Raw genomic sequence first — 23,572 nt, 5'->3', positions numbered from 1 at the left:
TCGGAGTTGATAGGAGTGCTTCTTACCGAGCGAGAGGGTGAGCCGCTTGTCTGCAGGAAAATATCAAAAGGTGGAAATGAGTATTCCGTACTTATACACCAATCTGCTCCTAGCAAATAGCGTAACACACAAAACACTCCCACATCGCCATGGCCTCTGCTGCTGGACACGCATCTAAATTTCAACGTTTTCTCAACGCAGAGACCGGACCGAAAACTGTGCATTTCTGGGCACCTGTGTTTAAATGGAGTTTAGTTATTGCCGGTCTCAATGACATTCAAAGACCCGTCGAGAAGTTGTCGGGAACACAACAATTGGCACTTTTCGCCACCGGTGCCATCTGGACGAGATGGGCTGGCTTCGCCATCAGACCCAGAAACTATCTTTTGGCATCTGTAAATTTCTTCCTTGGTGGTGTTGCAGGCTATCAGCTCACAAGGATTGTCAACTATAGAAGAGCACAGGGCGACAACGCCAGCCAGGTGTTCCACTATATTTTCAACGGGCTGGCTGCCAATGCCGAGCCGGTTAAGACGGAACCTGTCCAGCAATAAGATATATAAGCCCATTACATTTAGTCGATAAGCATTTCCGTAGACTCTTGATCTCCAACCGCATCCATTGCGTCGTTAGCCTCGTCTGCTTGAGCACCAATTTCGGTTTGTTGGAGGCCCTCTTCCTCATTTTCGTCGTCCTCGACCTGCTTCTCCAGAACACCCTCCTCTTGATCGACATTCATCTTGTCCTGGGCATCCCCATCTGCTTGTGACTCTTCAACTTCCCTAATTTCTTCATCATCGCCAGATCTTGCTACGTCATCCTCGCCGTTGTAATTCTCCTCATGATCCTTCCCCTCGTGACTTCTCTCCTCATTCTGGTTCTCGCCTTGGTCCTCGTTCTGTTCTTCGCCATTTTCTTCAGGATCCTTCTCTTCGTCTTCATCATCTCTCTCCTCGTCACGCTCTCCATCGTAGTCAAACTCCGAGTCAACGTCAATGTCCCTTAAATCTTGTGTCTCTGAGGCCCTGATCTTCTTCACCAAATCTATCGTCTCGCGGAGATCTCGTGTAATAAACGCATTAAGTGAGTTGTCTCGTTTGGCCCATTGAGAGTTCTTGTTATCAAGATGCGCCTTGATCCGTAGAAGCACCTCGTATTTGATTTGGCAGAGCGTTCGGAGATGGAATTCCAAATTCACAAGTTTATTGAAAGTTTGGAAGTCTGGTGCTAACTGAGTTGAGTTTGGCTCAAGGCTGAATAGCTCACCTAAACGTACCAGCAGAGGATAGGTACCTGCCTCGTCTTTTTTAACGTACTTCAAAAGAGATCCGTTATCGTAGTTTTGTAACGTCTGAATGGAGAATCTGAAATTGGGTAAATACACCTGCTTTCTAGTATCATTCAACTTCTCCTCCAACTCGCTCAATTCTGTGTGCAACCTCGACATCTGAGCGTACTTCTTGTTGTACGCCTTAATTTCGCTGGCGATGAAGTTGTCCCGTTTTTCGTTTTCCCACACTTTGTACTGTTTATGCGTTCTCTTCACGTTGAGTGAGTCCAACATCGCTTTTCTCTGAGCCAGTCTTAAAGATGCCATGTTGGCCTCCTTCTCCCCTGCAATCTTATTCACAAGCAGCAACAATTCATTTGTTGAATCCAAAGACCCCTCGAGCTGCTTCAATGACGTCAGCAAGTCTTCCTCCTTCACCATGATTGAAGTATGTTGATGAGATTCTGTAGTGCGAACATATGTCTCACTCCAAAATCACTTGAGATCCCGCATGCCCACAGAAGTACATAAACTACGTCATGACCTCTACCAGGCGGCTATTCTACTAGATGATTTGTGCTTGTATAATGCGGCCAAATGGGCTACGGAAGCGCTTGTTGGGTTGGCATCTACGGAGGAGGAGTTCGAGTATACGCATCCAACGCTATCAACACAGCAGAAACGGGACCGATTCCAGTTTATGCTAGCGAAAAACTACTTCAACAACAAAGAGTTCTCGCGTGCGGCTTACACGCTTCGGAATTGCGTATCTGGAGACGCTCTTTTCTTGCGCTTGTACTCAATGTTCATCAGTATAGACAAGAAAGCGACGGAGGACAATGATGGGTCTGTGAATTCGTTCCACAAGCAAAGCATGCTCAAAGCGCAAGAAAGCTTTTCGGATGAAAGTGACCAGGAGCATCGGCAAGAGACTTTGGAAGAGCTCAACAGCACCTTGGGGAAGATTGTTGCCAAAGTTGATCTGTATCATGAGAAAGCTGGCGAAGAGAATGCCCACTTACATTTTTTGGCAGGTCTCACGTACAACAAGAAGAAGAAACACCAGTTGGCTCAGCAACTGCTATTTTGCTCGGTGAAGTTATTCCCGTACAATTGGAGCTGTTGGCAGGAGCTTATTGCTACATTCTCCACATTTGAGGAGGCCCACAAATTTGTCACGCATGTCAAGAAGAAGGAACCAACATTAGCAGGGCATGTTATGTTCACCCTCTTCGAGGTGGTACTTTTGCAGGAGTTTTATCAGCAGCTGGCAATGTTCACGGAGAAATTCACCAGCTTGGTCGAGCTCTTCCCTGACTTTGTTTTCCTCAAGATACAAAAATTCTTGGTAGCATATCATGGGCTTGATTACTTTCAGGCAGAGCAAATGTTTGATGAGATCTTGGCGAAAGATCCGGTACGTCTTGATGACTTAGATACATACTCCAACATGCTATATGTTATGGAAAACAAGTCCAAGCTAGCGTACCTTGCCCACCATGCCACCCAGATTGATAACTACCGTTCAGAGACGTGTTGCATCGTTGCAAACTACCACTCCATGAAAGGTGAACACGAAAAGGCAGTGATGTATTTTAGAAGGGCTCTCCTACTTAATAAACTTTGTCTTAGTGCATGGACATTGATGGGCCACGAGTTCGTGGAGCTCAAGAACTCGCATGCGGCAATAGAGTCCTACAGAAGGGCTGTCGATATCAATGCCAAAGACTTCAGAGCCTGGTATGGTTTGGGACAGGCATATGAAGTGTTGGATATGCACTTGTATGCACTTTACTATTACCAACGAGCGACGAACTTGCAACCCATGGATAAACGTATGTGGCAGGCCATTGGGAACTGCTACGAGAAGATTGACAAGTTGGAAGAAGCTGTGCGTTCGTTTGAAAAAGCCTTGTCTATTGATAGTCTCAACGAGATTAACACAGAGGAAGGAGAGCCTCAAGTTAGTGTGGAACCTCATATTTGTTACAAGCTTGCCACCATATCAGAAAAACTTGGTCGCTCGAAGGAAACATACAAGTATATGCGCATGTGCTTGGAACAAGAGTTCGACTGGGGTCTCAGTGACGAAACGTCGAAAGCCAGATTATGGCTTGCAAGACATGCGTTGGAGAGTCATAGGTACAATGAGGCATATGATCTTGCCAGGGAATCTAACTTTGATAACGCTCACGATGTGGAAGAGGCAAGAGCTATAGCGAAGGATGCCAGGGAGAGAATGACGTATTAATTAAAAACAGGGTAGGTCTGCGTTCAAGCGTTCTATGTAGGGGAGGGCCACATTGGTCTAGAGAATTATTTATAGTTATTAAAATGCCAACGGCCACGATAAGTCCAACGGCCACGATAAGTCCAACGACGCCGAGCTTATTTGCTTACTGGCTGATCATCTCATTGTAGAGCCTGTCTAAGTCAGCGGGCAGCTCGACCTCTTTGCAAATAGCATTCATAACAGAGGGCAAGTCGTCAAGAACAGCACTTAACTCTTCCCAAGTGACGCCGATGTTGAGGTGGATCAACAATCTGGGGCTCAAAACGGGAAGATTCTCTTGTTCATAGACGATTCTTGTCCTGTTGAGCAAAACGTGGTCCTTAGAGAGTGTTGCGTTGATAATTTTTTGAAGAATATAACATTCTAACGTGTACTTGACGTTGAATGGGTTCTGTTTTTTCGAAGGCTTGCCCGTGGTCAATAACACATTGTTTCCGTATACCTCAGGGAGCTCTAGAACATTGCGGTACTCATCTTTGAAACCCAAATGGATGATAGGACTCCACCTGCTTGACTTGACTTCAAAATACTTGGAATCTTTTAAGTTATCCGTCAACTTATCGTATGCTTGTCTAAGGAGTTGATGCAACACCTGAAGAAGCCTTGACTCGCCGTCACCGGTAACATCCTCAGAGATCAACTTTATGGCCTCTGAGCCAACTCTAGCAGAGTAAGGTGGTAGCGCAGCACTGAAGACGTAGGCGTTGGAGTTGATTCTTTGGTGGTGAATCATTGGTTCTACTCCCGCACAGAATCCTCCAGAAGAAGAGAAAGCGTTTGCCAATGAGCCAATGGTGATGGAAATCTCGTCTCTGTCGATATCGAAATGCTCACAAACACCTCTGCCCAACTTGCCAATGGTACCGATAGACAAGGTCTCGTCCAAGAACAATCTGTATTTGTACTTGTTCTTCAAAGCGACGATGGCAGGCAACTTGGCAAGCTCACCAGAGTAGGCGAACAAACCTTCCGTAATGATGAATCTCCTACGCAATGGCTTCTGGTTCGCCAAAACACCTTGGAGTTCGCCCAAAACTTGCTCCAAATGATCAATATCATTGTGCTTATACCACACAATATCGCATCTGCTGACAATCAAGGCTTTTTGAATTGCCTGGTTGACACCGCTGTCCACGACGGCCAAGTCACCCCTTTTTAAGAAAGCAGGAATGACAGATCCAGCAGTGACAAGATCCTGACCATAGAGAATGGCGCTCTCTGTGTTCAAGTAGCGGGCCAAGTCCTCCTCCAAACGCACATGAGCATCTTGAGTACCGTAGAAGTTTGGTGGCCCACAGGCGCCCACACCAGCGGAGTTGATGGTCTGTCTGGCGGCGTCCTTCATTCTTTGATCAGCGTTAAGGTTGAGAAAATCTGTACCGGCCAAGTTCACCGCCAGGGGAATCTCAGGGTGCTGCACGATGCTAATGTGAGAGGAATTCTCTCCCTTGACAACCATATCCTCAAGTCTCCATTTCTCAGCTTCTGTTACTGGCTCTACCAACGGGGCAGGCTGCCAGTCCTCAATGAGCTCATCGATTTCCCGCTTCGACAAGGTCAACAAATCCCTTCTGTTTTCTTTCTTCTTCGAAGAGAAAAAGTAAGTGGCGGCGAAAATCACCAACGAAAACTCAATTAACGACCGAATTGGGTCGTCTCTGTAGGACGACTTGATGTAGCGCAAAAGAACCGCTCCTCCCGGGACCCGGTCCAATAAGTTCAAATAGCGAAGAACATATTTTCTAAAGGCAGCCTCCAACAACTCCGCCGTGGGCGGTATCGCCGTTGTCGTGGAGGTGACGGTTTCAATAGTTGACATGTTAAAAATCTTGAACGTTATTTTGAATGGGGGCGCCTTGGAAAATTCAAGGCACGCGAGCGAGGCAGATGAAAAATGTAAATACCAATAGCTTAACCAGTGAGATTTTTATCTCCCTGAATCCAGTTTCCAATATTTGGTTGACAAGACTGGGATTCCACTGGGGCCTAACACGCTATTTAATGTACCCGGCTGTAATTGTGAATGTGTGGTCGCGGTGCACGGGTGGGCAATGCCAAAGTCCGTTTTTACGTTTTTGTTAGTGAGCAGGCTAGGCAAAAAGACGCATCGCGGGAGGAAAAATGGGTTTTTTTACTTAGGGGCGAGCATTGATTTTCTCAATTGCACCGGTGGTATTTTGCGCTCCCGCGTGAGATTTCCCCTAGGTGAGAACTTTGCGTTCGACCTCATTTTACAATAAAGCTGCCCGTGGTGAAGATTCCGAAATACTGAATAAATGTGGCTCCAGGTTGCCCCACGGGCAAAAGATGCGAATGAGGATCCCGCTTTTGTGGTAATTTGCAATATTTCGCTTTTTCGCAATTCTGCCCTGCTTCTCTTTCTTAAGGTCTTTTTTTGCACCCAATAGTGGTTACGCCTCGTGGGGACCACAATCATTATCTTGAGGTCTAGCTCAAGGAAGATAAACTCTGGATACACCTTCAACATCTCTTCGACAACACACGCAGCCTTCCATGTTTTTTGCCATGAGACTGAGACGACAGCTCTCACATATGGCAAAACACTTGCATGGCCATGTAATTATTTCTCTTATGTTGACTTGACAGACGACACATGCTAATCTTGCATCTAGCAAGTCTTCGTCGTCGTCGTCGCCGCCATCTTGGCCTGATCGGGTGTTTTTGCGTTCCTCTCGAGCCCTTTTCGTCAAGAGCAAGTCCAAAAGCTCCTCGGCCTCGTGGAACCCCTTCCGGTTGCGTGCACGATAACGGGATCTGGTCATTATTCCTTCTTTGGCACTGTCGTAATTAAGGTGCTGCATGAGCAAATCTGGGTCCTCCTGAAGCATCTCAAGCAAATTTTCTGCTGTCATCAATTCCCCAAGCGCCAGAGTTACCGCTGTGGCTTGCAAGGGCGTTCTTCCTGGGATTATTTGGCCATGCGTGAGGTCAATAGATTCTGCTTCTGAATCCGTCTCATATTCCAGCTCATGGTCTTCAATGACGTAGTCTGGAGACTCATCTTCCTCATTGAACTCGACACTTTGTAGTAAAGTTGAGTATTGGGCAGCGATATCGTCATCTTGAAGATCGTTGATGTTGAATTTGGAACCAGAACTTTGTTTCGGTTCTCTCTTCTTGATGAACTGCTGCACAAACTTAGGTGCTCTGCTCTGGCGTTGTCTGTATTCTTCCTCTGTTTCGTGATCACTGCCCCAGAGACTGACTGGTCTTCTCAAGATATATTTACGGAATAGGTTAGGTATCAACTGAAAGGTGAATGAGCTAATCAACGCTGACACGAGCTGGTACAAGCGCACAATGGACTCGCGGAAGTAGTGGTACCTTTGTTTCCAAGCCCCTTGTAATTTGAAGTTGAACTTTTCGTCTCTTGCCATCGAGATGAGACGAAGAGGTGGCCTGTCTACGAGATTCCCGTATCCTGACATTCGGTTCGCCTTGAGGTATGCAAGAATCTTCCCGCTTTTCACCGAATCGGCATCTCTACTAAGGCTACCAGCGCCAAAGATAGATGACAATTTATCTGCCAAAGACTGCTCGATCCAGGTGCTCTGAGAACCCGTGACGTAATTATACTCTGTAATGTAACTTGATCTGCCGGCCAGCGTGATTGCAAATAAACTCAATTTCAGAGAGAACAGGAAAAAGTCATCGTCAAGAGAACAACCAATGTGCTTCGAGAAAAACTCGTTGCCTTCTTCGGAGGTAGAAAAGTAACTGGCAAACTGGAGTTCCTCATACTTGGATCCCTTGGCAATGATAGCAAGAAGGAAGATCAATGCACACAGGATAATCACCGCCCACAAGAATAGTAGCGAAGTGTAAGCTGAAATGATCACAGCGGGAAAATTGATCCATGAACCGTTCCTTAAGCAGCGCAAGTGGTAGCTGAGGAACATGATGCTAATTATCGACAGGGGGATCAAACGGTACCTCCTGCCGTACAAGAGGGTCCCGAAGTGGAAAAGAAGGTGGTCTGCCAACAGAAACATGCACACCATCAACACTTGCTCTGTGGGTCTCTTTGCTGTGTTATACTTCCTGAGAAAGCTCAACCCGGAGCTCACCTCTTGAAGAGACACAGAGAGCTCAAGAATGGTGATCGCTCTGCCCACTTTCGGAGTTTTCCCGGAGATCGCCGAGACGAACACCTCGATAAACTCCAGGTAGCTTGCAGCTAAGTACACGGGCCAAAGCATATCTGATGTCGGACCAAAGCGTACTTCTGTTCTGGGCATACTCATATATCGGTCGGTAGCGTATTTCACCGGGTCGTACTGAAGCCAGTCACTAGGAATGAGCCGGATCAAAAGTGGAAGCAGGTCAGGGTCCTGAGCATTATCCTTGATAATCTTTAGCGTCACAAGCACATTTTTCATCGCGTAAAGCAACGCAGCAGCGGCAGAGAGCCTGAGGAAAGTGGTAGTGATCGTGAAAAGCCACTGAGAGCGGGAATTGGCGCTCCGACTGCGGGCCAATCTGAGTCCTGGCCAGTTGCTTGAACGAGCCGTGGCAAAGATTGCCGTACGATTAAGGATAAACGCAAGGAACATCGTGGAGAACCCGTAGAAGGAGCACACATAAGCCGATAACGATCCGAAGCGATCCCATGTGATCAGGTGGTCGTCAGCATACTGTGACTGTTCAGCTATGGCGTCTCGGATGGCTCCTAGAAAGCTGTTGGACGGGTTGAGGGAGTCTGGCGTATTGTCGACCATCTGGGGTCAAAGGGTAGGATGTGGTAGTGTGAGCGAGTAGCGAAGTGAATGTGATCTCGTTTCGCGGATCCCTCAGTACTCGTAGTTTCTTAGTGACGATAGAGAGGATAAAAGAATCAGCCGTCATGTTCGCCCACTTTGAATTATTGACACACGTTGTTAATTTCAACTCACTCAAATTGCTCAATAACCCATATTTTTTTCCTTGGCGAGTTATTGTGATTACCAGGGAGCGACTCTGTGATATAATGGCTGCGAAAAGTTCGTGTGGTCCACAGCACTACTAAGCAGTCCTTGACATGGGTAAATCATCCATTAACATGAGCATTAGTAAAGACTTTACTTAACAGATTTTGACTTAGTCTACATAGAAAAAACAACAGAAATACTGGGCCGGCCTTTGGGTGTTCGTTATTATGACAACCCGCACCCAGGTTCTTACCCTTCTTGCCATCTTTGTGCTCATCTCTTGTGATTATCATCCTTGAGTTCAAGTTCACGTGGACATTAAGCCTTCGGCTTATTAGTAATTTTATCAGTCAGAAGACCAGGCCCTTCCTTCCCCATGACCTTATGCTTGAAGTCTTCGTCAATGGTCGTGTAGCCGAGAGAAGAGTTGTCGAGAACTTGAAATGGACCGAATATGGTAACCGCAAAGTATAATTTTCAGTCTGCAGCCCAGAGCCTGATGTGAAAATGACGCAGCAAAGCCAGGTAAACAGCATGATGTAGATACGTTCGAAAAACCGCTTTGCTAGGTATCTATGATGTTGAGACTAAGGAAGTCATAGATATTTCGTGGGGTTACCACGATGAGGTATTAAGATTCGAAGGTTTCATTGTAAGAAAATTCAGATGGTTCTCTCCGTTGACTTTGATGACCCTATCGACTTCTGTAACGCCCAACTGTTTAAAGTATTCTTAACAACTCCTTTGGGACAATACTTCTCGAGGCTGATCAGCATCATAATAACGACTTCATCATTCAGAAACCCATTACATGTCAAAAGTTCAAAGTATGCTTCTGAGTCTGTGGTGTGGTTGGATATAAGTTTGATGAGCTTCGTCGACCAAGCGGAAAGGTAATCAACAAAATCTTCCCCACGAAACTTGGTACAATTATAACGGAATATCTGAAAATGTCCAACATGTCACTAACACCCCCGCAAAAGTTTGAGTCGACACCCTTAATTACCACTTCGATTGCCATTCCTTTCATATTATTGAGTAGGTTTTGTGGCTCCTCAGAGAGATCCTTGATAAACTCAAGGGCCAACTCTTCATTCTTAAGATTCTTCACGAAAAAATGTCTGTTGTTGTAGCCAACAACTTTACTGATCTCTTTGATAAGCTTATAGATCCATATCGAATAGTCCTTCTCATGGGTAAGATAGAATGGGATTGTGAGTTCTCTTCGATGATAAGGGGTGTCACCATCTATAAAACAAGTTCGAGAATAGGCGCTCTGCCTGAGGCCTTGGCTGCAAAGCAGAGACATTGATAACACCAAAACTTAGGAATCGATCCAAATATGCTCATGGGTTATACTAAACGTTATTCATTTGCTCTTGCTATGGGAGTCTATCTCATAATCAAGTTGAGACAAGCGATTTTATTTAAAGGGAGACTCCACTTTGATGCAGATGATGTGGCATGCATATTACCCTCGAGGTCTATAACAGATTGTAGCATTTCTCTCGACATTTGGTTGTCCCGCTCTGACACCCGTGCACCAATAGTAGATGAGCATCTCAGATACCACTACTAACGATAATAGTAAGTACACTAAAACAACTTGCTTACAGCCCGCTATGCCTCCAAAAGCACCCCCTCCGCCCCCTCCTCCGCCAGGCAGAGGTGGTAGGAATGGGAATTCGGCACGTGCCCCGCCCCCTCCGCCTCCGCCTCCAGCAAGTATACGAAATGGACCTCCCAGACCGCCTCCAGCAGCATCAAGGCCTCCGCCTCCTCCACCAATTGCGGAGGAGCGGCCACGAAAGATACAAAAGGTGAATTTTTCTCTGACCACCTCAAATAAAGAGCAGCTTGAAGTCAGAAAGAGAGACTGGCTTCAACACCAGAAACTCAAGTTCAGAGATAGCACCTCCACCAAAAAGAAGGGAGGAATTGTGAGACCCCAAAAAGCTCAAATGCCACCTGAGCATCTACGAAAGATTATGCTTGATCACGGAGACCTATCCTCAAAGAAAGTTGCTCTGGATAAGAGGTCCCATTTGGGCTCGTTGAAGTATATGCCTCACGCGATTCTTAAGCTTCTAGAAAACATGCCCCAACCGTGGGAGCAAGAAAAGGAAGTTTCTGTACTTTACCATATAACAGGCGCCATTACGTTCGTGGATGAAGTCCCCAGAGTTATAGAGCCTGTGTACACCGCCCAGTGGGCTGCTGCATGGACAATGATGAGACGAGAGAAGCGAGACAGAAGGCGCTTCAAAAGAATGCGGTTTCCCCCCTTTGATGATGATGAGCCTCCAATTGACTGGTCAGAGAATCTAGAAGACGTCACTCCTCCTGAGGCTATCCAGTTGGACACCGATGATAATGTAGACTACTCGGCCGTTGCAGACATCTTATATGATGAGAGACCGTTCGAGGATAACGAAGGTGGCAGTGTGAATGGAGAATCGTACAGATTTTGGAAATTGGATATCCCTACCATGGCTTCTCTCTACCGCATGTCAAGACCAATTCTACCGCATGTTACTGATCCAAATTATTACTACCTCTTCAACAAGGAGGCTTTTTTCACTGCTAAAAGCTTGAATGTTGTAGTCCCGGGTGGACCCAAATTCGAGCCTTTATTCAAAGACAAAGTCAATAATAAAGATCTCGAGGATTTCACGGAATTTAATGCCATTGATAGAATCATATTCAGAGTTCCCGTCAAAACCGAGTATAGGGTTGCGTTCCCATACTTGTATAACTCATTTGTTAAAAACGTTGAGGTGCCGTGGTACCATGACAATATTCGTACCATCCCTAAGAAAGAGGTTGAGGAAGGAGAAAGACCTGGGTTCTTTTTCTCGAGAGATTACAATCCGATCGAGCCACACAAATTTTCAATCGAAAAGGCTGAAGCTGATCTTCAAGATTTTGATCTCGATGAGATTCAATTACCAGAGGGATTCGCCCCCCTCATGTCATCGACGTATGACGAAAAAGAAGATGCAGATATTCCCTTGCCATTGGAACCAACACACACAGCTGACGCTCTCCAGCTATGGTGGGCACCTTATCCATTCAATCGCCGCTCCTCTGCGACGGTGAGAGCACAAGATGTTGCTCTTGTGAAAGCTTGGTACAAGGAGAGACCTCCACGAGACGTTCCTATTAAAGTACGCGTATCCTACCAGAAGCTTCTAAAGGGATATGTTCACAACGAGCTTAGGAACCCACCAGGTTCTAGCAAGAGACTGACACTGGCGAACAGAAAGAAAGTGAGCTTGCTCAAAAGTTTGAAAAATACAAAATATTTTCAGCAAACTAACATCGACTGGGTCGAAGCTGGTCTTCAACTTTGCAGACAAGGTCACAATATGCTTAATTTATTATTGCATAAGCGTGGTCTAACTTATCTACATCTTGACTACAACTTTAATCTTAAGCCCACCAAGACGTTGACTACAAAAGAAAGGAAAAAGTCGAGATTTGGACACGCATTCCACCTCATTCGAGAGCTATTGAGGATTGTCAAGATTATCGTGGATTCACATGTTCAATTTAGATTAGGTAATGTGGATGCTTTCCAATTAGCTGATGGTATCTACTACACTTTGAACCACGTTGGTCAGCTCACGGGCATATACCGTTACAAGTACAAAGTTATGCATCAAATACGTGCTTGCAAAGATTTGAAGCATGTTGTTTACTCAAATTTTAACACATCCATAGGCAAGGGCCCTGGTTGTGGATTTTGGCAACCTGCTTGGAGGGTCTGGTTATCCTTTATCAGGGGCACAATACCTATGTTGGAGAGGTGGTTAGGTAATTTACTCGCCCGTCAATTTGAAGGTAGGCGTAGTAACGATGTTGCAAAGACTGTCACAAAGCAGAGAATAGACTCGTACTACGATTTAGAGTTGAGAGCGCAGGTTATGCATGACATCTTGGATATGATACCGGAAGGTTTAAAACAGAATAAATCCGCATTAATTTTACAGCATCTAAGTGAAGCATGGAGATGTTGGAAGGCAAATATACCATGGAAAGTTCCGGGTTTGCCTGAACCGATTGAGAAGATTATTGAGCACTACATCAAAGCAAAAGCAGATGGATGGATTTCAATTGCCCATTACAATCGTGACAAGATCATGCGGGGTGCCACTGTTGAAAAGTCTATGGTGAAGAAAAACCTCGGACGTCTCACTAGGCTCTGGATAAAGAACGAACAGGAGAGACAACAAAAATTTTCCAAAGATGGCCCCTACATCACTCCCGATCAAGCTGTCATTGTCTTCCAGACAATGATACAGTGGTTAGAAAGTCGAAAGTTCAACCCCATTCCGTTCCCTCCAATTTCGTACAAGCATGACACGAAGCTTCTTGTTTTGGCTCTAGAAAACCTCAAGGAGAACTTCAATGCTAATGCAAGACTTAACTCAGCTCAAAGGGAGGAACTTGCTTTGATAGAGCAGTCTTACGACAACCCTAATGAATGCCTAGCTCGAATCAAGAAATACCTTTTGACTCAGCGAATCTTCAAAGAGGTCGGTTTGGAATTGGTCGATCATTATGATCATTTGTCTCCTGTCTATACCGTTGATCCATTGGAGAAAATCACCGATGCCTACTTGGATCAGTACCTTTGGTACGAGGCGGAGAAAAGGCAGCTCTTCCCAAATTGGGTTAAGCCTTCTGATGATGAAATACCGCCTTTACTCGTTTACAAATGGTGTCAAGGCATCAATAATTTGGAGGACGTGTGGGACACTTCGCATGGACAAAGTAATGTCATGTTGGAGACGTCGCTTCAAAAAGTCGCAGAAAATGTTGACTTCACATTGCTTAACAGGTTACTTCGATTGATTGTTGATCCCAATATTGCTGACTATATCACGTCGAAGAATAATGTCTCATTGTCCTACAAGGACATGAATCACGTCAATCAGCTTGGTTTGGTTCGCGGGTTGCATTTTTCCTCTTTTGTTTTTCAATACTACTGTTTGGCGATCGATTTGTTGATTCTTGGCTTAGATAGGGCTTCTGAGATTGCCGGTCCTGTTCAGCAACCAAACGCTTTCCTTAGTTTCAAGGATGTCGAGACAGAGAAGGCAAATCCGATCAGAATGTATTGCAGATATATGGATAAAATTCATATCTTCTTTAGATTCGATAATGAAGATGCTGAGGGTTTGGTATCTGATTTCTTGGACGAAAATCCCGACCCAAACAATTCCAACATTATTGGCTACAATAACCATAAATGTTGGCCAAGAGACTCCAGAATGCGCCTTATGCGATCAGATGTCAATTTGGGGAAGGCCGTGTTCTGGGAGGTATCCAATAGAGTTCCTACCACTCTTGCTAAGATGGATTGGACCGAATCCTATGCCTCAGTATACTCTCCGGAGAATCCGAATTTGCTTTTCTCCATGTGTGGATTCGAAGTACGAATACTACCTAAGGTTCGCATGACTGAGGATCAGTCGTCACAAGAAGGAGTGTGGGATCTAGTCAATCACACAACCAAAGAACGTACAGCCAAGGCTTATCTTAAGGTATCACAAAAGGAGGTTGACAAATTCCAAAATAGAATTAGACAAATTCTTATGTCCTCTGGGTCTGCGACATTCACGAAGGTTGCTGCAAAATGGAATACTGCTCTTATTTCTTTGTTTGCCTACTATAGAGAAGCTATCGTTGCTACGGAACCGCTCCTTGATGTCCTCGTTAAGTGTGAGACGAAAATCCAGAACAGAGTGAAGATGGGTTTGAATTCCAAGATGCCTTCACGTTTCCCTCCAGCTGTATTCTACACGCCCAAGGAGTTGGGAGGACTTGGTATGTTGAGTGCCTCTCACATATTGATTCCTGCCTCGGACCTCAAATGGTCGAAGCAAACTGATACGGGCATAACACATTTCCGTGCTGGAATGAGTCATCAAGAAGAAAGAATGATACCTACAATTTTTAGGTACATGACAACATGGGAGAATGAGTTCTTGGATTCTCAAAGGGTCTGGGCTGAGTACGCAATCAAGAGGCAAGAAGCTGCGGAGCAAAATCGCAGAATTACATTCGAAGATATGGAGGCCAGCTGGGATCGTGGCTTACCGAGAATCAGTACTTTGTTTCAAAAAGATAGACAAACACTTGCATATGACAAGGGACATCGTGTCCGAAGAGAATTTAAGAGCTTCTCATTGACCCGTGCCAATCCATTTTGGTGGACCAACAGTCATCATGATGGTAAGTTGTGGAACTTAGCCTCCTACAGAACAGATGTCATCCAAGCTCTTGGCGGGATTGATACGATTCTTGAGCATACCTTGTTCAAAGGAACCGGTTTTGACTCTTGGGAAGGTTTGTTTTGGGAAAAAGCCTCCGGTTTTGAGGATTCCTTGAAGTTCAAGAAATTGACCAACGCCCAACGTTCGGGATTGAGTCAAATTCCTAACCGTCGGTTCACTCTTTGGTGGTCCCCAACCATCAACAGAGCAAATGTATACGTTGGTTTCCTCGTTCAACTTGATTTAACGGGTATCTTCCTTCATGGTAAGATACCAACGTTGAAGATATCTTTGATTCAAATTTTTAGAGCTCATTTGTGGCAAAAAATTCATGAAAGTTTGGTACAAGACATCTGCCAGGTACTTGACAAGGAGCTCGAGATCTTACACGTGGACTCAGTGGAGAAGCAGGCAATTCATCCAAGGAAATCTTACAGGATGAATTCATCTTGTGCTGATATTGTCTTGACAAGCACTTACAAGTGGAATGTTTCACGTCCGTCTTTATTACATGATAAAAATGACTCTCTTGATAGTGCCACCGCTACAAAGTATTGGATAGACGTTCAGTTGAGATTTGGTGACTACGATTCACATGATATATCTAGATACACTCGTGCAAAGTTCTTGGACTACACGACCGATAGTACTAGCAGTTACCCCTCCCCAACGGGTGCAATGGTAGGTGTTGACCTTGCTTACAATGTTTACGATATTTATGGGAATTGGTTTAGCGGCTTAAAGCCACTTATGCAAAATGCAATGAAGGAGATCATGAAGGCCAATCCTGCTCTTTACGTCTTGCGCGAGCGTATCAGGAAGGGGCTTCAGTTGTATCAGTCACAGCCTCAAGTTGCTTTGTTGAATTCGTCAAATTATGGAGAATTGTTTAACGACGAAACCCAGCTCTTCATCGACGATACCAACGTTTACAGAGTCACGATTCACCGAACAATTGAAGGCAATATGACGACAAAACCCGTCAATGGTGCTGTATTCATTCTCAATCCAAAAACAGGGCAGTTGTTTTTGAAAATTATTCACGTCTCAGTGTGGGCGGGTCAAAAGAGACTAGGACAATTGGCGAAATGGAAGACGGCAGAAGAGGTTGCTGCATTAGTGAGATCATTGCCTCGAGAAGAACAACCAAAGCAGTTGATCGCTAGTAGGAAGGGAATGCTTGATCCTCTTGAGGTGCATATGTTAGATCATCCTAATATCAGCATTCGTTCCTCAGAACTTCAATTGCCTTTCGCCGCATCTCTCAAGATTGACAAATTGTCTGATGTTGTGATGAATGCAACTGAGCCTCAGATGGTGTTGTTCAACTTTTACGACGACTGGCTCGAAAGCATATCATCATACACAGCTTTCTCGAGGACCATTTTGCTTTTACGTGCTCTAGGTATAAATCAGGAGAGAACAAATATGATTCTTCGCCCTGATGCTAGCGTGGTGACTCAAAGTAATCACATATGGCCATCATTGTCAGATGAACAATGGATTGACGTTGAGACACAGTTGAGAGATTTGATCTTGAACGACTATGCTAAAAAGAACAATGTTAATGTACAATCGTTGACACAGTCAGAGGTGCGTGACTTAATCTTGGGTCAGGAAATCAAGGCTCCTTCTGCTAGAAGACAACAAATTGCGGACTTTGAGAATGCCAACAGGGAAGATCCTGACAGCGCCAACGCAAATCAACAACTCACCGCCTTGAAGACAAAGACTCAGAATGTGCATGGAGAGGAAATCACGACTGTTACCACTACTAATTATGAACAGCTGGCATTTAGCTCCAGAAATGAATGGCAAAGTCGAGCCATTGCTGCGGGTAATTTACATCTGCGTACAAAGAACATATATGTCTCTTCTGAAAGTTTTGAGGATGACGAGAGTTTCACTTATGTCATGCCAAAGAATATCCTTAAGAAGTTTGTACAGATTTCGGATACCAGAACTCAGATCGGAGCATTTGTATACGGGTCCTCCCCGTCTGATAATGATCAAATCAAGGAGATCAAAGCTATAGCCATCGTTCCACAGCTTGGAAACTCCCACTCGATTCAGTTTCCGAAAATGATCTACGACAAATCCCAACATGAATATCTCAAAGACCTTGAGCTTTTGGGATGGATTCACACTCAAAATCATAATCTTGACATGCTCAGTCCCGTTGATGTCACCACTCTTGCTAAATTCTACTCACAGAATGAGGATGTATGGAACCCACGTATGATCACGTTGACTGTGTCACTAACGCCAGGATCGGTGACATTAACTGCATTCGGATTGAAGAAGGAGGGTTACGAATGGGGAGCTACAAACAAAGACATGATATCGAATGCTCCAGCAGGCTTCAGTCCGACGTTCAGTGATAAGAAGCAGCTCATCATGTCGGATCGCATAACAGGCACATTCTTGGTTCCTGACGACAAAATTTGGAATTATGCTTTCATTGGTCCGGTTTGGGACCCCGCTGGTACATTCGACTTGGTGATTGATATCCCGCTTCCATTCTATCATGAATCGCATCGCCCTCTTCACTTCAGTCTCTTCAATGAAATTGAAGGAAATGAGCTTGAAGCTACGCAAGAGAATAATTTTGCATGAAGACGTTCAATAAAATAAAAGCTAATCGTTACCAGTGCCTGACTGAAATGATGTAGTCCTCTATGGCCAAAAGTAATTTTCTCAACTCTACTCGAGAGACGTTTTCTTTAAGCAACAAAAGCTCTAGGGAGTTTTTCCCATTCATGTACTTGAGAAGCTTAAAGAATATCGTTGTCAATTCCGGTGAGAGTTTACACTCATCATAGATTACCCGGTTAATCCATCTTCTTTCAAGACTTGAAGCCCTTCCAGGATCCACCAAGATGGTGTCGTCCTCTTCCTCAAGAACGATGTCAAATTTTTCAACCTCTTCATCCAAATAGCTCAGGCCACCTTTTGTATTTGTTGCTCTACTCGGTGACGACGAGACGATTGCGTCATCCTTTTTGTCGACATTTTCGTCGACTTTATCATCAACTTTGTTATCGACTTTGTTATCGACTTTGTTATCGACTATGTTATCAACTTTGTTATCGACTTTGTCATCGACTTTGTTATCGACTTTATTATCGACTTTGTTGTCGACTATACTTTCATTTTTGGGTTCCTCCATCAGTTTTCTCCGTTTTGACTTGTCTACCTCGGTTTCCAACTCTTCTTCAACCCTCATCTTGACTTTTCTGGGTATTTTGAGCCATATGTAGGTGTGCAATTGTGTCACATAGCCATACCGAATTAGCCACGCTAAAGCTGAAAGATACAATTCTTTATGATCTCGGGAAGGTATAATGCTTGCAAATTGCTTTGGCTTCTTTGACCTTGTAGAAAGCAACTTCAAGAACAGAGGAAGCGAAGGAAGCGTTGAAAATTTTGCTTTAAAAAGTTTGACATCTCTTCTGTAGTTGGTCTCCAACGGCGCCATCGGTGATACTATGTAAATTGCCTTCGAATTAATAGGTGGTATAATTCTTGCTTTTCTCCAGTAAATTAATTGAAATGCAAATGATTTAATATGCGAGATGTTGATGGACAGATTAGCTGCCCTCATCCTATTTGTGAGTTTAAGGAGCGAGTCAGTGGGCCTAATAACCCGAATAAACTTTGCTAGCTGACTTTGCGGTTCAGCCTTGATGTCCTTGATGATCACCTCAGGGCTGTCCAAAAGTAACAAGGCAAAATATATCACATCTTCATACGAGGTGGCATTTGCTTCCTCGTTGTCCAGTGAATTAACCTCATCAGCTGCTGCATAATTGCCTGAATTGAGCCTTCCATCCAAAAGTAAGTTCATGAGGCCCTTGTCGTGGTACCTAGTAGTTTCGCCCAAATTAACTAATCCTGTAGATGAGAGCATATTTGCAGTGGAAGATAGGTATGATCCCGGTATATATGGAACCGTGGAGTCGGGCAATGACGAGAATTCCATTTTAGTTGGTATTTGAAATGATTTGCGTTTGTTGTTTATGGTAAGGGTGGCGATCTTGCTCGTCGAAATTGACTCGTAGCAATCAGCCATGAGCTTGCAAAGAGACAGCTTTGATATGAGGTAGTCAGAAAGAAGGGTGTTTTGAAGGGAAGCCTGTGATCTCCACTCTTCTCTGGACTTCAGGATGAGCCGAATCTGATTCCACACGTAGTCTCGCTTCAGCTGCTCGTACCGTAGCACAAGAGACAACTTTGAAGTGACGTAGTAAAACATCTCATCAATTCTATAGTTTCGTTCAATTTTTGGGGGATTGAGAACAAAAACCAAATGAAACATCGACATTGCATTTGTGGACAGGCTTTCATCCCCATTGTCGTTGGTTTCGTCAGCAGGCTTGTTTCGACTTTTCGGCTGCTTTCCCGGTCTCCAACAACCGTTAGCGTCGATGTGAATTGGAAGCCCCAAAAACACCCGATTTTCAATCATCACCTCAAAACGGCTATTGCACATCAGACGAGGAGGGCAGAGCATCTCACTGAGATACTCCCGCTCGAACCCCAATACCTTGTTTGAGTCTTCAGAAACTTTTGCTGAAGACCCTTTGCTCGAATTGGATGTTACTTGCCGTAAAGAGGCTCTTCCAGTGCAGTTGAAAGCGCTGGAGAAGGAGTTTGCATCAGCACCAGAGTCTTTCTTGAGTCTCTCCTGTTTATCAAGGACCGTCAAGATATCTTTTTTAGTCACCAAATAGGAGTTTGGATGGATACCGTCTAAGGCAATCTCATCTAGACTGTCCTCTGACTGGTCGTCTTGAATGTAGTCTTCATCGTTGAGCTGATCTTCAGAAACAGACTTTGTGCGAAAGAGATCCTCGTTGGACAATTCAGGAGGATAGCTGAAGGAGAAATGCGGGCCATTGTGGGTCGAGGCAACAAGAATAAGCCCTACAAGGCTCGGGCACGGAAGGTTGAAGGACATAGCATGAGTAGTAGTTGAGGATGAAACGTTCGCGCAGTGCTTGATACTTGATACTTTCTACCTTACATTAAGACAGTATACACCAAATGTCTAGATAAATAAATTTAAATACTTAGAGCTTGTGCTTGATCTCCTTGTTGGCGATCTGCACAAATCTTTGCTGAGGAATGCCCTCGATCCATCTGTTGAAGCCAATGATGGACTCTCTGGCGTTGGCGCTGTTGATAAGCTGGTCACGGTTGTGTCTGAGCAACGCCTTGTTGGCAAAGATCGAGGGTTCGTACAAGCCTTCGAACTTGGACAAGACCAACTTGTGCACCTCCTCGTTGAACTGGTCGGTGGTCAAGCCTTTACCGGTGAAAGTGCCGTTGAAAAAACCCAACCTGTTGAGCTCGGAACCTGGGATGGGCTTGGCAAACAACAACGCCTCAGCAGACTTGGACCAGCCCAATCTCAAGAAAAGCGTGGCGGAGGTGGCTCCTTCGGCGACCAACCCCAAGTTGGAGAAGGGAGTCAACATGTAGGCGGTGTTCTCATCGTTCACGTACACCAAGTCACACAAGGCAACAATGGCAGCCGACAAGCCAATGACAGGTCCGTTGAGCGCACAAACCAACACCTTGGAGTGGTTATGCAACAAGTCGGTCAAGTAGACGTTTCTGCCGGTGAAATTTTTGAGCCAGAACTCATGGGAGAAGATCTCTGAGGGGTCCGCGTTCGCCACGGAAATGTCTCTTACATTTGCACCTGCCGAGAAGTAACGACCCTTTGCCTGGAGAATCGTCACCACGGTGTCCTCCTCCTTGTCAGCCTGGTCGATGAACTTGGCGAGCTGAAGGTACTGGGGCCCGTTCAAGGCGTTCAACTTGGAGTCCAAGTTGATGGTGATGGTAGTGATTCTGTCTCTCACCTCGTAAAGGATATCAGTGTACTCGTCGTCGGACATGTTTGGTGAAGATTTAGGGGGTGGACTTGGAAACAAAAAAAAAAAAGAAGCAGTCCGGAATTTGTGGTGAGGCTCCACTGTGGGTTTATATATCGCACCTTCATGTGCTACTTCTGTGGGGTATCTGGATGCAACAACCGAGGTCGCGGAAAACGCCTTGGAAAGAAAGAGGAAAAATCGAAAACAGAGGAGAACCCTTCCCGGATGAGATCATCGGATTTCTTGATATAACTACTTTACTTTCCAAGGCTATTTTCAATACGATTTTTTGACTTTTCTATGACCATTTATCTTCGGCGTCTCCCATGGCTGTATCCGAGTATGCACGTAATTGGCTGCGAAAGGGTCCTTTAGGAGATAGCTTGTGGGTTGCACGAGACAAGTTGATTAGTGAGGAGCAGAAAGTCGTAGACTCGGAGATGGGTGTCTTTGCGAGTGCGAAGGTTCAGATATCACGATTCTAGAGCAATCTGCATCATTTCGGTGACTTTGTGAACTTTGACTAGTACTTGTGAGATGTTCACAGAGGAATGTGGTTTCACTCAGACCAAAAAGAGTGTAACGTTTGGCAATTACCATTTGTAGCGCTTTCATGACCCTCTAATCAAGACTAGTTCAAATCTACAAGATTCCTCGTTTGTTATTATTCTACCCTACATTGTCTTAATGTCTTTATTAGATTTATGCTCGACTGGGAGGACTATCTTATCTATCCTCGGAAATGTTCGCACAATAAGGCTCTATGATATTCTTGACTTTTTGATTCGATTGATGACACTCATACATGTATGTAATACTAGTGCTAGTCTTGTTGGTCAGCTGTGGGGATGGCTGCAACGGGATCCTCTTCTAGTCAATAAACCTACGGGAACTTTGTCTTCTCCACACCACGTCTATGAGATATCTCATAAAGACTTGATTAGCATCTTAGTAAAGACTGACACTTTTTATTATTACTTTTAGTTTTTGAAGTGAATGAAGGCCCATTTACTAGAGCCGACGTGAGTAGGTTTCATGTGATCTTATGCACGTGATAAAGCCGGGCTGGCTATAATCTTGACGCTCAACAGACCATAAACATCATGGCTTCAGTCAGTGTGGTTCGTGCCAGGGGCGCAACAAATGAGCATGGATTTTCTCGATCCAAGATTCCAGTGGCTTTCACGCCGCCTCAGGAGAAGGACTTCTCCTCGTCGTTTCCCTTCAGAGTAGACTACTTTGTGTTGAACAAAACCGAATATGTTCTAGTGAAGCTGCTAGCCAAATTATGGAATTACCCCAGTTCGTATCAACTCATTGCTAGGATCGTCAAAAAATCGGGAATTCCTAAATCTGACTTTTTGTTCAAGACAACACAATCGCTTAATGAGCTGCTTCTTGCGGAAGGCTTACTTTCATCAAATGACGCTGACAAGCAACAATTCTACATACCATTTCGATTCCTATATTCAATAATTGAGAATGTCGATGTCTTGGTAGGAGAGGATTCGATCGTGCAAAATACCGAATCTCCTGAAAAACTCATGATACCAGCCAACGACGAGGACCATATTACCGTCTCCCAGGTCTTCCCTCTGTACGGACATGTGGAATCTTCCCTACGAAAAGATCACGCTACTTTCCTTACTTTGACTCCCCTCACGAAGTTGCAGGTCTACAAACATGAGGGAACCTATAAGAGGGTCTACGGAAGTTCACTTAGCGCTCTGGAGCGTGAGCTTATCATCAGAAACAATAACTACGCTAACTTCAACCCAGGTACCGATGCTGATGTCAACGAGAAAGGAGACTCTGGCAGGAAACCTCTAGGAAGGTCTAAGCGTCAGGTGGGAAGTGTCGACCCAAACTCTCTTGACGTTTCTGAGAATATTCTTCCCGGAAATGGCACAATTCCAGAGTTTCTGGTGGGCCCTCTATGTAGAGTTCCCAACTATTTTGTGACGAGTGGACTGATGAACTCGATGCAACAGGCAGCCCTTTTAAACGCTCAGCGACCACACCTTGGCAAGTTGCAGCTAAAATTTGCTGACCACAAGGTATCCAAGCAGGTGCAGCAGCTACTTTTGAACAATGATCAAGAAGCCCTCCATTCCAAGTATTACTACTACAAATCCTATAGAGGGCCAGGATCGGGTAACTATAAGGACGCTGCTTTGGTGAATAAAATCAATAAGATACGGATGTTCAGCAAGGAGAACGCCCCATCTTCAAATGCGGTAACTCATCTACCCGCGCATAAAGTCCGAAAACCAATGAAAAGGAGATTCAATCGTCCTGTCAAGGGGTTGATACATGAATGCTATTCTCCTGAAAACCTCGAGGTTGTGGTGAACCGGCAACGTCAATTCACTGAAGACTTCACTAACTTGGAAGTGCTTCACAGTACTGTTTTATTTAATGTTCTTGCCAATTCTTACAGGGAAGTGTCTCAGGAAACATGGGCAAGCTACTATAAGTTCCGCATGATCGATTTCGAAAAACTTTACCTGATAGAAAAGGAAACAAGACAAATGAAGAGAAAGGAAGAATTGCTTGCGGAATTCAAGAAAGCAAGGGAAGAAGCCGAAGCACTGGGAGGATTGCCACCGCAGCCATCCAAGGAACTTGCCGAACTCACAAAGCCTAACTTAACTGAGAGGTTCACCTTACCTACAGACCATGTGGAGATAATGCAAAAGTTGCCTCTTGAGCTACGTGGAGACCTGGCGGACCCAGTGTCGCAAATTAGCAAGCCTATTAGATACTTGGCCACGTATCCCGACAAGCAGATGCCCGAGGTGCTCAATCAGATCGAAGTTGTCAAACTACCCAACGCCAATTCTTTGGCGTGGGACAATATCAAGAAATATCGCGAGGCGTAGCGTTTATTGTTAATAAATAATTCGTTTCGTTAC

At 44.8% G+C, this 23,572-nt stretch overlaps 9 protein-coding genes across 9 annotated transcripts; 4 read left to right on the top strand and 5 right to left on the bottom strand. All coding sequences in view use genetic code 12, as the record gives it.

Moving 5' to 3' along the window:
- Positions 1-149: 149 nt before the first annotated feature.
- Positions 150-554, top strand: CJI96_0003702 (mitochondrial pyruvate carrier; the record flags this gene model as incomplete). The annotated part of the gene is made up of 1 exon (XM_029036945.1): positions 150-554. The coding sequence occupies one exon, from the start codon at positions 150-152 to the stop codon at positions 552-554; it is 405 nt and encodes a 134-aa protein (XP_028888001.1).
- Positions 555-574: 20 nt separating this feature from the next.
- Positions 575-1,711, bottom strand: CJI96_0003701 (uncharacterized protein; the record flags this gene model as incomplete). The annotated part of the gene is made up of 1 exon (XM_029036944.2): positions 575-1,711. One exon carries the CDS (start codon positions 1,709-1,711, stop codon positions 575-577), a length of 1,137 nt encoding a protein of 378 aa, XP_028888000.2.
- Positions 1,712-1,781: 70 nt separating this feature from the next.
- On the top strand, positions 1,782-3,521 carry CDC23 (anaphase promoting complex subunit CDC23; the record flags this gene model as incomplete). Its single annotated transcript, XM_029036943.2, has 1 exon — positions 1,782-3,521. The coding sequence occupies one exon, from the start codon at positions 1,782-1,784 to the stop codon at positions 3,519-3,521; it is 1,740 nt and encodes a 579-aa protein (XP_028887999.2).
- A 145-nt stretch (positions 3,522-3,666) lies between these two features.
- CJI96_0003699 (serine C-palmitoyltransferase LCB1) lies at positions 3,667-5,382 on the bottom strand (the record flags this gene model as incomplete). Its single annotated transcript, XM_029036942.2, has 1 exon — positions 3,667-5,382. One exon carries the CDS (start codon positions 5,380-5,382, stop codon positions 3,667-3,669), a length of 1,716 nt encoding a protein of 571 aa, XP_028887998.2.
- Positions 5,383-6,016: 634 nt separating this feature from the next.
- CJI96_0003698 (putative ubiquitin-protein ligase) lies at positions 6,017-8,302 on the bottom strand (the record flags this gene model as incomplete). The annotated part of the gene is made up of 1 exon (XM_029036941.2): positions 6,017-8,302. The coding sequence occupies one exon, from the start codon at positions 8,300-8,302 to the stop codon at positions 6,017-6,019; it is 2,286 nt and encodes a 761-aa protein (XP_028887997.2).
- Positions 8,303-10,113: 1,811 nt separating this feature from the next.
- On the top strand, positions 10,114-17,388 carry PRP8 (U4/U6-U5 snRNP complex subunit PRP8; the record flags this gene model as incomplete). The annotated part of the gene is made up of 1 exon (XM_054702145.1): positions 10,114-17,388. The coding sequence occupies one exon, from the start codon at positions 10,114-10,116 to the stop codon at positions 17,386-17,388; it is 7,275 nt and encodes a 2,424-aa protein (XP_054558120.1).
- A 28-nt stretch (positions 17,389-17,416) lies between these two features.
- CJI96_0003696 (uncharacterized protein) lies at positions 17,417-19,732 on the bottom strand (the record flags this gene model as incomplete). Its single annotated transcript, XM_029036939.2, has 1 exon — positions 17,417-19,732. One exon carries the CDS (start codon positions 19,730-19,732, stop codon positions 17,417-17,419), a length of 2,316 nt encoding a protein of 771 aa, XP_028887995.2.
- A 112-nt stretch (positions 19,733-19,844) lies between these two features.
- On the bottom strand, positions 19,845-20,678 carry ECI1 (dodecenoyl-CoA isomerase; the record flags this gene model as incomplete). Its single annotated transcript, XM_029036938.2, has 1 exon — positions 19,845-20,678. The coding sequence occupies one exon, from the start codon at positions 20,676-20,678 to the stop codon at positions 19,845-19,847; it is 834 nt and encodes a 277-aa protein (XP_028887994.1).
- A 1,082-nt stretch (positions 20,679-21,760) lies between these two features.
- CJI96_0003694 (uncharacterized protein) lies at positions 21,761-23,539 on the top strand (the record flags this gene model as incomplete). Its single annotated transcript, XM_029036937.2, has 1 exon — positions 21,761-23,539. One exon carries the CDS (start codon positions 21,761-21,763, stop codon positions 23,537-23,539), a length of 1,779 nt encoding a protein of 592 aa, XP_028887993.2.
- Positions 23,540-23,572: the final 33 nt, after the last annotated feature.

Source organism: Candidozyma auris, chromosome 4, assembly GCF_003013715.1.
Source record: "Candidozyma auris chromosome 4, complete sequence".
NCBI classification, from domain to species: Eukaryota; Fungi; Ascomycota; class Pichiomycetes; order Serinales; family Metschnikowiaceae; genus Candidozyma; species Candidozyma auris.
Note: the sequence above shows the minus strand (reverse complement) of the source record. Positions and strands in the feature narration are given on the sequence as shown.